At 40.0% G+C, this 13,105-nt stretch overlaps 2 protein-coding genes across 3 annotated transcripts in view; one reads left to right on the top strand and one right to left on the bottom strand.

The window, feature by feature from the left end:
- focad (focadhesin) overlaps nucleotides 1-6,819 on the bottom strand; it is a 79,266-nt gene extending 72,447 nt beyond the window's left edge. The window contains exons 1-2 of one of the 2 annotated variants that reach the window (XM_078275514.1): nucleotides 6,732-6,781; nucleotides 949-1,103 (exon numbers count right to left, since the gene is read on the bottom strand). In XM_078275514.1, coding sequence (XP_078131640.1) covers nucleotides 949-1,032 — 84 coding nt within the window. In that variant the 5' untranslated portion in view covers nucleotides 1,033-1,103; nucleotides 6,732-6,781. Of the gene's footprint in view, nucleotides 1-948; nucleotides 1,104-6,731 lie in introns of both variants that reach the window. The other variant, XM_078275515.1, reaches the window with a different exon arrangement.
- A 1,862-nt stretch (nucleotides 6,820-8,681) lies between these two features.
- mllt3 (MLLT3 super elongation complex subunit) overlaps nucleotides 8,682-13,105 on the top strand; it is a 105,782-nt gene continuing 101,358 nt past the window's right edge. Inside the window, exons 1-2 of the mRNA XM_078276458.1 lie at nucleotides 8,682-8,795; nucleotides 9,655-9,835. Coding sequence (XP_078132584.1) covers nucleotides 8,784-8,795; nucleotides 9,655-9,835 — 193 coding nt within the window. The 5' untranslated portion in view covers nucleotides 8,682-8,783. The remainder of the gene's footprint in view (nucleotides 8,796-9,654; nucleotides 9,836-13,105) is intronic.

Genomic DNA, 13,105 nt, shown 5'->3' with positions numbered 1-13,105 from the left:
TAGTCAAAACATCGGCCATCCATAATGTTAGCTAGCTAGCTACGTCTCCGTAAACGCTAACGGTGTTTGTACCGAAAATCTCCTCCCTGCCGAATTTCTCCCCCCTTTGCGTTTAGCTGTCTTTACAGTTAGCTAGCTAAATTAACCCGACAACAAGTGGGTTAAGCACCAAAACGAATAGTTAAGATTACAGAAAAGTAAAGGGGGAGATGTTCTGCTGCTGCTAACAACAGCAATCGAACATCATCGCCGCCGCGGAGAGTCCCCCTGCAATCCCCACCCACACCCGTCTCTCAGCCTCGTTGAGTAGCTAGTAGAGGTGGTACGGTTCACAAAACCCACGGTTCGGTTCATATCACGGTTTTAGGGTCACAGTTTTCGGTTCTGTACGGTTCTTGTTATTTTTTCTTTTAATCTTTAACACTCCAGAAATATACTTCAGCATATGATATATAGCTTAATTATCCACAATGTAGGATACAGTATTAAATAATTATATAGTTCATGTAAACATGCACAAACTGAATTTGACTTGACTTTAAGCACATTATTGGGACCATCTCTGAGGAAAGCTAGGTGAGATTTTGATACAGCAAGAGGGAAGACATTGATGATTTCAACATGCTTTTCATTTATTTGGCAGAAAAAGGAGAATGTGTATTGCCATCTACAGGAACTTATGTGCCTTTTTAGCACATGAAGATTGAAATATTACAGAATATCAATTGAAATAACTTGCATTTATCAAACTGCCAACTTCAGTGTAGCTCTTACAAAAATGTATCCTTTAAAAGAAAAAGAGAGGAACTCTTAAAGCTCCGTCTTTTGAATAAGTCACAAAATGTTAAACATAAAAACAGTTTACATTGTTAGTTAATTTCCTATCCTGGCCTGGGACACAGTCATACAGTTTGATAAAGTACTTATTGGACTTATCATTGCACTTACAATAACGAGCGTAGCTGTCAGGTCCTCCTGTATACGTCTCATCTCCGTTTTTTCCTGCATCCACCACACATGGTGTGCGCGCATCAGTCGCGGGGAGAACTGAGCAGCCCCGCTGCAGAGACCCGACAGGATCTAAACTGCAGCCGCTTCAGCGACTTTAGAATGAAAAAACGTTACAGTACATTGATGTTAAAATGTATACTGGTTGGCAGGACGGTCTGAAATGGTTTGCACGGTTTTTAGCTGTACGTTTTGTTGGTAACTTGTTCACACCTCTTCTTTCGCGCAAAAGGGAAACACACTGTCTGAGGTCACATACGGGCACCTGACTGGCACGAGGCTACATTGCGCATGTGTCGAACCGTGCGGCACACACACGCTCCGGACCGAGACAGGCGGACCGAGCGGTTCGGCTGTTTTTTCATGAACCGTACCACCCCTAGTAGCTAGCTAGCGTTACAACAAACCCCGTCCACCCGGTAAAATCCAAAAGGTGACATTGGCATGTGAAATATACTGTGATAGTGTGGTAAAACCTGCTAACGTTAGCCGCTAATGTTAGCTTGCCGGCTCACTAGCTAACTGGTCAGCCAGCTACCAATACAGATTGAATCAAGAAAAACGTAATTATGTTCGGGAAACTGCAGCTATTTTATTAGTATGACATGAATAAACGTTACTAAACGTAACGTGAATAAACTTGAATGGGTAAACTCGTCCGTGAACAGATGCATTCTAATCAACGATAGCGTTTAGCAATAAAAACTCCCATAATTTCACGCAACTTCCCTACGTCATCAAACGTCTGTGTTTACAATCCATTGTTTGGGTTGAGAGACCCCTAGCGGCAGAAAGTTACATACTGTATGTTTAGGTGACCCAGATAATGTAATAACACAGGTACACAGCCTATGAAGTAAACCACGCCTCTTCATTATCATAAAACAAAAAATCAACAGTTAACCTTAGGACTAATGTTAGAAATTCATTGCGGTTAAACTCAGAAACAGAAAAAAAAATTGCGATTAGACAATTACAGTGGTGTGAAAAAGTGTTTGCCCCCTTCCTCATTTCCTGTTCCTTTGCATGTTTGTCACACTTAAGTGTTTCGGAACATCAAACCAATTTAAACAATAGTCAAGGACAACACAAGTAAACACAAAATGCAATTTGTAAATGAAGGTGTTAATTATTAAAAGGTGAAAAAAAATCCAAACCATCATGGCCCTGTGTGAAAAAGTGATTGCCCCCTAAACCTAATAACTGGTTGGGCCACCCTTAGCAGCAACAACTGCAACCAAGCGTTTGCGATAACGTGCAATGAGGCTTTTACAGCGTCCTGGAGGAATTTTGGCCCACTCATCTTTGCAGAATTGTCCTAATTCAGTTACATTAGAGGGTTTTCGAGCATGAATGGCCTTTTTAAGGTCATACCACAACATCTCAATAGGATTCAGGTCAGGACTTTGGCTAGGCCACTCCAAAGTCTTCATTTAGTTTTTCTTCAGCCATTTGGTGGTGGACTTGCTGGTGTGTTTAGGATCATTGTCCTGCTGCAGAACCCAAGTTCGTTTCAGCTTGAGTACACGAACAGATGGTCGGACATTCTCCTTCAGGATCTCTTGGTAGACAGCAGAATTCATAGTTCCTTTTATCACGGCAAGTCTTCCAGGTCCTGAAGCAGCAAAACAGCCCCAGACCATCACACTACCACCACCATATTTTACAGTTGGTATAATGTTCTTTTTATGAAATGCAGTGTTCCTTCTACGCCAGATATACTTGGACACACACCTTCCAAAGAGTTCCACTTTTGTCTCATCGGTCCACAGAATGTTGTCCCAAAAGTCTTGGGGATCATCAAGATGTGTTCTGGAGAAGTGAGACAAGCTTTGATGTTCTTTTTGCTCAGCAGTGGTTTTCTCCTTGGAACTCTGCCATGCAGGCCATTTTTGCCCAGTCTTTTCCTGATGGTGGAGGCATGAGCGCTGACCTTAACTGAGGCAAGTGAGGCCTGCAGTTCTTTGGACGTTGTTGTGGGGTCTTTTGTGACCTCTTGGATGAGTCGTCGCTGCGCTCTTGGGGTAATTTTGGGCGGCCGGCCACTCCTGGGAAGGTTCACCACTGTTCCATGTCTTCGCCATTTGTGGATAATGGCTCTCACTGTGGTTCGCTGGATTCCCAAAGCTTTGGAAATGGCTTTATAACCCTTTCCAGACTGATAGATCTCAATTACTTTCTTTCTCAATTGTTCCTGAATTTCTTTGGGTCTCGGCATGATGTGTAGCTTTTAAGGATCTTCTGGTGGACCTTACTGTGTCAAGCAGCTCCTATTTAAGTGATGCCTTGATTGTGAACAGGTGTGGCAATAATCAGGCCTGGGTGTGGCTAGAGAAATTGAACTCAGGTGTGGACAACCACAGTTATAGTATGTTTTAACAATGGGGGCAATCACTTTTTCACACAGGGCCATGATGGTTTGGATTTTTTTTCTCCTTTAATAATAAACACCTTCATTTACAAATTGCATTTTGTGTTTACTTATGTTGTCCTTGACTTTTGTTTAAATTGGTTTGATGTTCCGAAACACTTAAGTGTGACAAACATGCAAAGGAACAGGAAATGAGGAAGGGGGCAAACACTTTTTCACACCACTGTATGTAATAATTGTTACAGGCCTAGCTGGGTGCAGTATAGGCCATAAACCGCATCTGACAAAGTACACTTTAAACACATTTTTCCCAAAGGAAATGTTGTTCAGGTGCTCATTTTTCTCATAACTTCATTTTTAATCTCTTATCGATTGATATGAAAGGGGGCGTGGCTCAGCGTGAAAAAACGCTTTGACTGACAGCTTGTGAAACACAATGCCTTTCATTTGTGATTGACTGTATCCACCTGATGCTGCAGTCAGCTGTTCGTACAGACACTCAGGGATCTGCTTTGCATTTAGTCCGCCAAGTTCAATTGGACAGGGAAACTCCATATTAGGGTGTCTTTAAAACTAAAACCTTCACCTCCCACTGAAGTTATGACAGATTTTGGTTTTTGGTAACTTGAGTGAACCAAATGTGAAAAATCGTCAATAGTTTGGTTGATATTGATAATGAAAAAGAATGTTAGTCGCAGTCCTATTATTCTTTGTCATCTCTCATCTATATTATATTACAAAATTCTCATATGACTATCATGTTTACATTATGTAATAAATGAGCTTATAATGTGGTAATTACAGCAGGGAAAGAGTCATCTTACACAGCAGCCCAGATGTGACATATGTACAGTACAACAACTTCTATTCAATACATCTAACATAAATTAATAAAGAAAGAGACTACTTGCTGCACACTAGTTTTACGACAGTCGGCAAAAAAGATGTTTGTTTAACCATTTGTCATCTTTTATTTTGTTATTTTGGATGAAAAGTACTTGACCAGGGCATGAGTCATATTCACAGCGTCGAACAACTGTTCCAGGGAAGAGTTTCAGATGTGCGCAGGAAGCAGCGAGAGCCCAGCAGGCTTTAGGAAACCATGGAGATGGGATAGTAATTTGTTTGGTCAGTCTGTCCTTTTGACTGGGCTGTCTGTTAGCTTTACAGAACTTTGTTGCACTTTATATTCTACACGTCACCATATTTCTACTAACATGAAGGTGAGTCAATAATAATATTTTTTTTCAGTTGGGCTGAACTATTTATTTAATAAATTCAAGTGGGCAGGTGGTAGTAGTTCCATGTGAACACTATATTTAATTATTTTGTTATAAACTAGCTTAAATGAGCTGTTTTTTGTTAAGATAAGAGTGGTTTTCTAGTAGAACAGAGCTAAACTTTTTATTAACTGACTACAGTTTGTGTATCTCTTTCCAGGAGTAGTACACTATGGTACAAACCCAAAATTGCAAACATATTTCCATGAAAAACAACTGTAGTGTAAAGCCATATGTGAGAATTGAACTTCCATGGTGTCCATGGGCCCAGTACATTCAGGCACATTAGCGTTAGCTGTTAAGCAGGCCGCTCCTGTAGGGCAAAGGCATTGCTCGCCAGGTTATTTAGGTGAGACGTAATTTGAAGTCCATTTAATGTCGCATTGCTCTTACACCAAACTTTTTAGTAAAATATCCTTTATCTCTGCTTTATAACATTCTAATAGTCTGGAGCTGTGCTTTTTGTAGAGCTTGGGAGAGGAGACACAGGTCTTTGTTTGTAATGTAGACTAATGGTGTATGTAAAAAGTTGTTTCATCACTGCACAATATATCTGGCGTGCCATCTGAGCTAGGCACAATCAAACAAACAATGCACATGCAGATTTCAAAACAAGACAGAGATTTCTGTGGCACGCTAAATAGTCTGGTTAAAAAGATTCAAAATGCCATCAGTAGTCATTTAACCAAAGAGCTCTAATACCTCCAATATAACCACCTGACAGTACAGTAACTCTGTTAGTAACAGTACTAACCCGACAATTGTCATAAACTAAGCAAAACCCTTAGCATTGAGTACTGCGCTCTGCATACTGTGGTACACATAGCTGGTTTACTTGATCATATAAAGTAGGCCTATAATTACTGCTGTTGTGATAAAAATCATCATCACTCAATTCACTCTTTTAATAATAATAATAATAATACATTTTATTTAAAAGGCACTTTTCTCTGTACTCAAGGACACTGTACAGGGATACATAAGACATTTAAAAGCAGCAAAAAAATATAAATAAAAATAAAGAACAAAATAGAAACAACAGAAAGAGGCAGAGCAATTGACATCAAGTGGAATAGGCAGTTTTAAACAGATGTGTTTTGAGTTGCAATTTGAAATGGGGGAATGACTCAATGTTTCTGAGTTGGGGTGGTAATGAATTCCAGAGACAGGGAGCAGAGCAGCTGAATTCTCTGCTCCCCATGGTGGTGACCTGCCACCTTGCTTCCACACTATATGAAATTTAACTCCATATTATAGCTAACGTTACTTAATAAACTACAGTAGCATCTAGCAGGTGTTACATCAGCTGAATGATGGTTGTTGTTATGAACCATGCCGGTTGGTTGATTATATTTGTGCCGAATGAAAGGATGCTTTCTGCTCTGTCAGGCAATGCTTTCAGTGGCGTTTAGTGCATTGCAATATCTTGCTAACAAGTTAGTGAACATTAGGTTGAGAGATTTTTAAATGGGGTTTAGTATAGCGCGTTCTCTCAAGCTAGCTAGTCAATCAATTAATTTGTATTTGTCCCATGAAATCCTACGAGGTAGCTAAATTACCAGTGTTATCTCAACTAGTCGCTTTTATGTAGCTACCTACATGTCGTACATACAGAACCAGTAATGTAAGAGAACTTTAGCACAAACTTTTTTTGGACAAGATGCTACTAATTATAATCAAATAAAATACAACATACAAGCTAGCAAATTAAGATATAGCTAGCTAGCTGAAGTGGTGTTCTTACGATGTATAACATTACCTACGTATCCCCGTTGTAAGAATATGCATAGTTTACTACTCTGTTAACGTTATAACATCTTCATGTAAGATTCTAGGAGTAGCGTAAATTTACGTTATTTCGATAGACTGACGTTAATAATCCAAATATAACGTTAGCTAACGGTAATAGCAACGTTAGCTACAATGGAGTTATCAATACAGAAGCTAAAGCTATTCAACTGGCCGTGCATTTGTAATATTAAAGCCGACTGGACTGTATTCCTCCTGTAGTAGACGAAGTAACATTTTAAGTCTCTCAGTCAAAGTTATACATGTTGCTGCCTTAACTTTACCTTATTCATCCAGCCTCCATCAAAGAAACCCGCATGCAACTACGGCGAGTACTGAGGACCAAAACGGATTGAGACCGCGCTGTCACACACCATATCTTTCACTGCAATTCATGGTGGAACAGCCTTAGTGTAACAATGAAGACGTTAATTAAAACGTAATGAGAAAGCTTTGAGACATGTTAACATATATAGTATATAATAAACACCAGAGCTTATATTCAGTTGGGTAAATAATTCCCTTATATAATAGACTATAATGCTTGTATACAGAGTGAGATATGAGGACTCTAGGAATTCAATGGCTACCTATATTAAAATGAAATTATTATTGTTTTGACCTTTATCTAAGAAGGTATTTTCCATGAGTTTGAGATCAAATTTTCAAGTGTGAACTAAGAAGGCAAGAACCTAAAAATAACACAGAATACTAAAGTAAATAACATTAAAATATGGGCCCAATCAAAGTATCGTGGTGTGATAACTATGCTTTTAGTAACTATTTTTTAACCTCATTTTGATTTTAATATTGGCAGTACTTTTGCACTTTCAAATTTACAATATACAATTAACATTGTTTTTTATTTTTTATTTATCTCAACAAATTGTGTATAATGGGAAACCAAACTTCAATTTGATTACATTATTTTTATTTAATATGGGTAACAACAGAGTTCCACACAATGGTAATTTGCTAAATTCAGATTAGCCTACATGGTTTATAAGAGACAAAAAATTGTGGTCATATCATTTTGATAATTTAGGCTGTATACCCAAGTCTTTAGACTCTAAAGGCTTAAGACTTGAACCTTTCGCAGGTTTGTTCATTATAAGTCAGGTGTTGACGATGTATTGTATGTCACAATAATGTCACAATAACTATTTTAATCACACTAAAAGAACACGTCTCCTATAAACTGCAGCATGCTTCATTCGCCGGTTTTCCCCCGGGACTGGAAGGCAACATAATTACAGGATGGTTGCGGCCACCTGATTGGAGGCCCCGTGTGTCTGCTGTTCTCTTATTGGCTCTTTGCTTCTCGTGCTCTGTCTGCAGCCCCAGCCAGCCCAGCGGGTACAACAACCTGCGCGTGCGCTTACCCCTCTGCATTGTTAGGTTAGCCGAGATACAACGGAAATATAAGAGTAATAAGATAACTTCACTTTCAAAATAAAGAAATATAAAATGATGGACAAGAAGGAAAGACTATATTGTCATTGAATAGCTTGTCAGGTAATGAAGCTGTGCTTTATCTCAATTTCTCAACAGTTTGGCCTAAGCACAGGTTCCAGAATGTTGTGCTATGTCCCTGTAATGTTGAAAGTTAAGAGGGGCATCCTGGTAGCTCACCTGGTAGAGCGTGCGCTCCATGCTCAGTCCTTACCACAGCGGCCCAGGGCTCGAGTCCGACCTGTGGCCCTTTGCTGCATGTCTTCTCCCGTTCTCTCCCCACTTTCCTGTCTGCTAGTGTTCTATCCATTAAAGGATAAAAATGCCCACAAAAAAAAAATAGTTAAGTAAAAACTATCGTCCTAACCATGGCTGGTTCTACAGTTTTCACATGTGTGAAAATAAAATAAACTTTTATTAGAAAAATCGTGTTACTAACTGCTGCAGTCAGATACACATGGCAAACCAGCAGCACTAGTGTCTCATATACATTTTGATTGGTAGATTATGCTAAAAGATAAATACTGTTGTAAAGAAATGTGAGAGCAGTGACTGATGTATTGATTAACATGGACACTACAAAGAGCAGCCGTTACAGTTGTTTTACACAGCTACAAGGTCTGTTTTCTATGTCATGCATACATCAATAAACTTTAACATACACACCGAGAAGGGCTGCACTGCAGGGGTTTTATTTTGAAAGTCCGTAGCGGAACTTCTCTAGGTTATTGTGAGGTTTTTGACAGCCGGCGAGGCTTTGAAAGTCTTGAGTCCGAATTCAGTCCAGGAGAGACCATGTCCGCCGTCATAGGCAAACTGTACTCACCTCTACTCTCATTTAAAACTCATTATCCATGAAATAATAGTAACGCGGGGCCTGAAGGATGGCCAACTCGGTAAGTAGCCAGTTGGAGGATTTGCTTGCCAGTCCCCTCTAATGGAGTATATTTTTGGACATTTTGCTGTTTTGTCACACCGGAGGAGTCGGTGGTTTTTACTCCGTAACGAGGATTTTCAAGACGTAACGTTACAGCTAGCTAGAGCCGATAAGTGCCGCTATGTCCTTAGTGAACAGTGTTACGTTAACGTTAACGCAAAATTCCGCTCAGAAAACAATTTTAATATATTTCTACTTATCGCTTATCTAATGCGTAAATTAAGGCAATTTCCAATTAAGGTTACAGTCCATCCTTCAATTCGGCATGATGTTAAACGCAATGCATAAAGTAGCACGCAAAACGGGTAAAATGTCAACTTTTGTCAAGTTTGGTCTTGTAATTTAATTTAACGTTACAGTATATTTTAACTGTCATGTATCGCTAACGTTAACGTTACCCCATAGTAGAAAACAGTGGGAGCACATTTCAGTAGTTTTTGGAAAGGCTTACTGCTGCATGAGTGGAAACGTAATATGTTATATGCTTTATAATAGGCCTAATGTTACTTAGGCTAATAATTAAAAGTCGTAAGTCAGGTTCAAGTAGGTGTGTAACTTAGATTTGTCGAAAAGAAACGTTTCATTCACTTGCAGATTTTTGAGTGGAGTTTTAATGACGTTCTCGCAGGAAACAAGGACACAATGTAAAAACTGGAGTGAAAGCACCATATCAAAATAATAGAATTTCTTTAACTTCGGCGTTCGGAAGGCGTTTCTTTGGCTAGAAATTATTTCCGTATTCTGTCAAACACGTATGTTGGTTTGTTCAAAGTTTTTCTTGAATTGGAGCAGTTGCCCAACATGGTTTTCTTTGGCAGGGGGCTGTTCAGGTAAAACTCGAACTCGGTCATCGTGCCCAGTTCCGAAAGAAACCCACAGTGGAAGGCTTTACCCACGACTGGATGGTGTTTGTCCGAGGACCAGAACACAGCAATATTCAGCACTTTGTGGAGAAAGTAGTTTTTCACCTGCACGAAAGCTTCCCTAAACCAAAAAGAGGTAAGATACTTATATTCTGCTTTATTTAGTCCTATTGAATGTTTTCTTTAGAACTATTTCTTCACGCAACTGGCTCTCCTCTGTAGTGAGGGGGAAACCTGACCATATCAGCATCAAGCATCCTCAGGCTCACGTGTCCTTGATCCAAGTATTTCAGTCCCTGGAGCTGACTGACCTCTGACAGAATACAGTGGGCTTCCTTGGTTTTAAGTTCCTCTGTGATGTTGGAATAAATTGCTCAAATGCATTTTGTGGAGAAAAGTGTGTTTTGGTTCTGCGAGCAGAAACCGTAGTGCAAAGTGTTGGTACTATATAGTAGCGAATGAAACAAGTTATGTTTGTCTCAGAAGACAGAACGGAAAGGTTGAAAACAATGTTTAATGATGCAAAATGCATTTTATGGTCTGTTGTCTCTTTGGAGCATTTTAGTCTTTCTTTTAAATGTCACTCAGATGTGTTGGTTTGAAACATCATACCTGATGTTGCTTTTGGATATGAAACAGACCAAGCTTGTGTAGCTGCTTGATTTGGGTGCTGTGAAGCTACAGCAGAGACCATTGTCCATCTGAAATGAAGACAGATTCAGCAACTGCACAGCCTATTTCTCAGATCAAATGTTTTCTGAAACACGTTTCGTGAACTATTTTCGTGAAATAAGAGATCGTATTCCAAATGAGCCGCCATTATGGTCTGTTTTGTCAGTAGTGTCTCTCCTTCTTTTCACCATGGTTACATATGTGCGCCAGAGAGCACTCTCTCTTCCTATTGGTCAACGTCCAGGAACATGTCATAGAACATGTCACACTAGGTGGAAAAAGACAAACCATTGTGACATGCTAGACTTTCTGCGTGGTGGTGGTGAAGCGTCCCAGACGTCAGGTGGCTGATCTCTGATGTCACACTACCATAGGTAAGGAAACACGTTGGTTGGTCTGACCCTCATAATCAGGTACGACTGTGAACGTTTGTCTGCGGCTCTAAATCAGCCTGAGTTTGTTTAGTCTGATCCTGGCATAACGCTTGGCATCAGTCCATGGTGACTCCTCTTGTTGCTCCACATGGAATTTCATTAGGGCTTAGTTAAGGCGGCAGGCGCCTGTTGTTAAGGCGGCCGCCTAAACTGCAAAGTGCTGCGGGAAACCCTGCTTGCGATAAATGAACTGATATAGAGATGTTCTCAGTTCTTGTCTTTTCTGTTCTGCTGCTTTCAGTACTGCTTGTTGAATTTAAAGGCAGAGGCAGACAGACATGGGTGTGCTAGCTGGCTTAATTACCAATAGATTAGTGGTCTATCTATACAGTTAACGTTACTGATGAATTCGTGGGTTAGCCCAGAGTTGTTAAACGTAGTCAAAACCACTGAAACGATTTTGGAAACATTATTTTAAGGTACAAAAGAATCTTTGGTGTTGGATCGATCAATATTGAAATCAATCAATATCAATAAATAAGGTCTCTGTTGTATTACTGTGTTGCAAAGTGGCATGTAATCAATGACGAAACGATGCCATGTGGCAGAAAAAAAGTTGTATTACGTTTACTGAGTATAACTCCCCCACTAAAGAGTAAAGATGGCAGAAGGAGGGCAGCCACAGCAGCGTTTGGTGAGCAAAAAAGGCGAAACCAACTCCGTTGTCTTGAAAGCCTCGGGGGCTGATTTACCATGTAAACCGTGTGAATCATATGACAGCTACAGTCGCTTAGAAAATAGCGTTATGGGCACAGACTTTGATGAATTTACCAGACCTGCCTCTTGGCACGCATTTTGACCCTTAAGTACGCTTGTACAATTCGCTGCTCTCTATGTACGCATTTTGTTGCATCTGGCATTTCGCCGGTTTCAGTTTCTATGCAATCTACATCTATGACGTTGATTCTGCCGCTGAGCCACAGCATGTAAGTGGAGTGAAAAGCTTTCAGCCAATCAGAGCGCTGCATTTTAACCCTCCGCCCACCTACCCCTCCTAGCCAAATGCTTTGCACGTTCAATTCAATTCAAGCAAGCCAGGCTGGCCGGATAATAACTGTAGGCTTGCATGCCATGGCTGAACTGCCTCAAAAAAAGGTTCAGAACGATTTCTTATCGGGAGAGATGCCTTGCCTCCACATGTCCAGGCTACCTCATCACGCGTTATGCACCGTGTGCAACACAGACATCGACATCAGTCGCCAAGGGGCAACCGTGGGCAACAGGTAACGAACACAGTCCCATAAACAAATACTCCCCACCCCCCAAAACATAATGATATTAAAAATAAATGGATGATAAGAAAAAAAAATGTCCATAGTGTCCTTTGGTGATGGGAGTAACCCGTTACAATCCGGTGGTTGAAATGACTGCAGAGACGGATGCATTTGCGACATGGACATTATTTTCCGGAGTTTTTTACGCCGTGTTAAAACAAGCTGTCCCGTCACTGTTCCGTGGTCAGAGCCAGAACCAGAGACGGTAACTGACAACATCTGTGTCCTGTCAGTGTCGACAGCAATGTGACCGAGCAAATGACAGATAACATGTCAGGAATTAATGTTTAGTCTTGCTACACCTACACCTATCATTACATTTTATCAGCGGTGGAAAGTAACTTTAGCCTACCGTAAGCTACTTCGATTCAATTGTAAGGTGCTTTTAATTGGGTATTTGTTATATAATCCTACTTAGGCTACTTCTAGTCCACCACAATTCAGAGTCAAATAGACTATTGTACGTTTTACTTAACTATTTATTTTATAGCTTTAGTTACTTTGCAGCATTAGAATGATAATACAAAATAATATGAATAAGTTATGATTTAGTGGATAAAGATGAGACTTTGTTGACCCCGTGGTGAAATTCTAGAGATGGCCCGATACCATTTTTTGTTTCCCGATACCAATTCTGATACCTGAACTTGCGTATCGGCCGATACCAAGTACCGATCCGATACCAGTGTGTCATATATTTTATTATGTTTTAACAACTGTATACTACTATCCCTGTATGGATGTATATATTATTTCTATCTTTGTATGTCGGTCTGGCTCTAGTTAATCTCTTTGTGAAACATGAACAAACACAAACAACGAATGCCACAGAACTTTCTTTTATTATGCAGTTTGACAGTCGGTTATAACGGAAAACGAACATAAATAAACTACTTTTAACGTAGATTTTTTTTAGGGCTTTATTACGTGGTATCGGATCGGTGCATAAACTCCAGTACTTCCCGATACCAGCGTTTTAGGCAGTATCGGAGCCGATACTGGTATCGGTATCGGAACATCTCTATG

The sequence above is a fragment of the Sander vitreus genome, chromosome 19 (assembly GCF_031162955.1).
Source record: "Sander vitreus isolate 19-12246 chromosome 19, sanVit1, whole genome shotgun sequence".
Classification (NCBI taxonomy): domain Eukaryota; kingdom Metazoa; phylum Chordata; class Actinopteri; order Perciformes; family Percidae; genus Sander; species Sander vitreus.
This window is presented reverse-complemented; position numbering and strand designations above follow the sequence as displayed.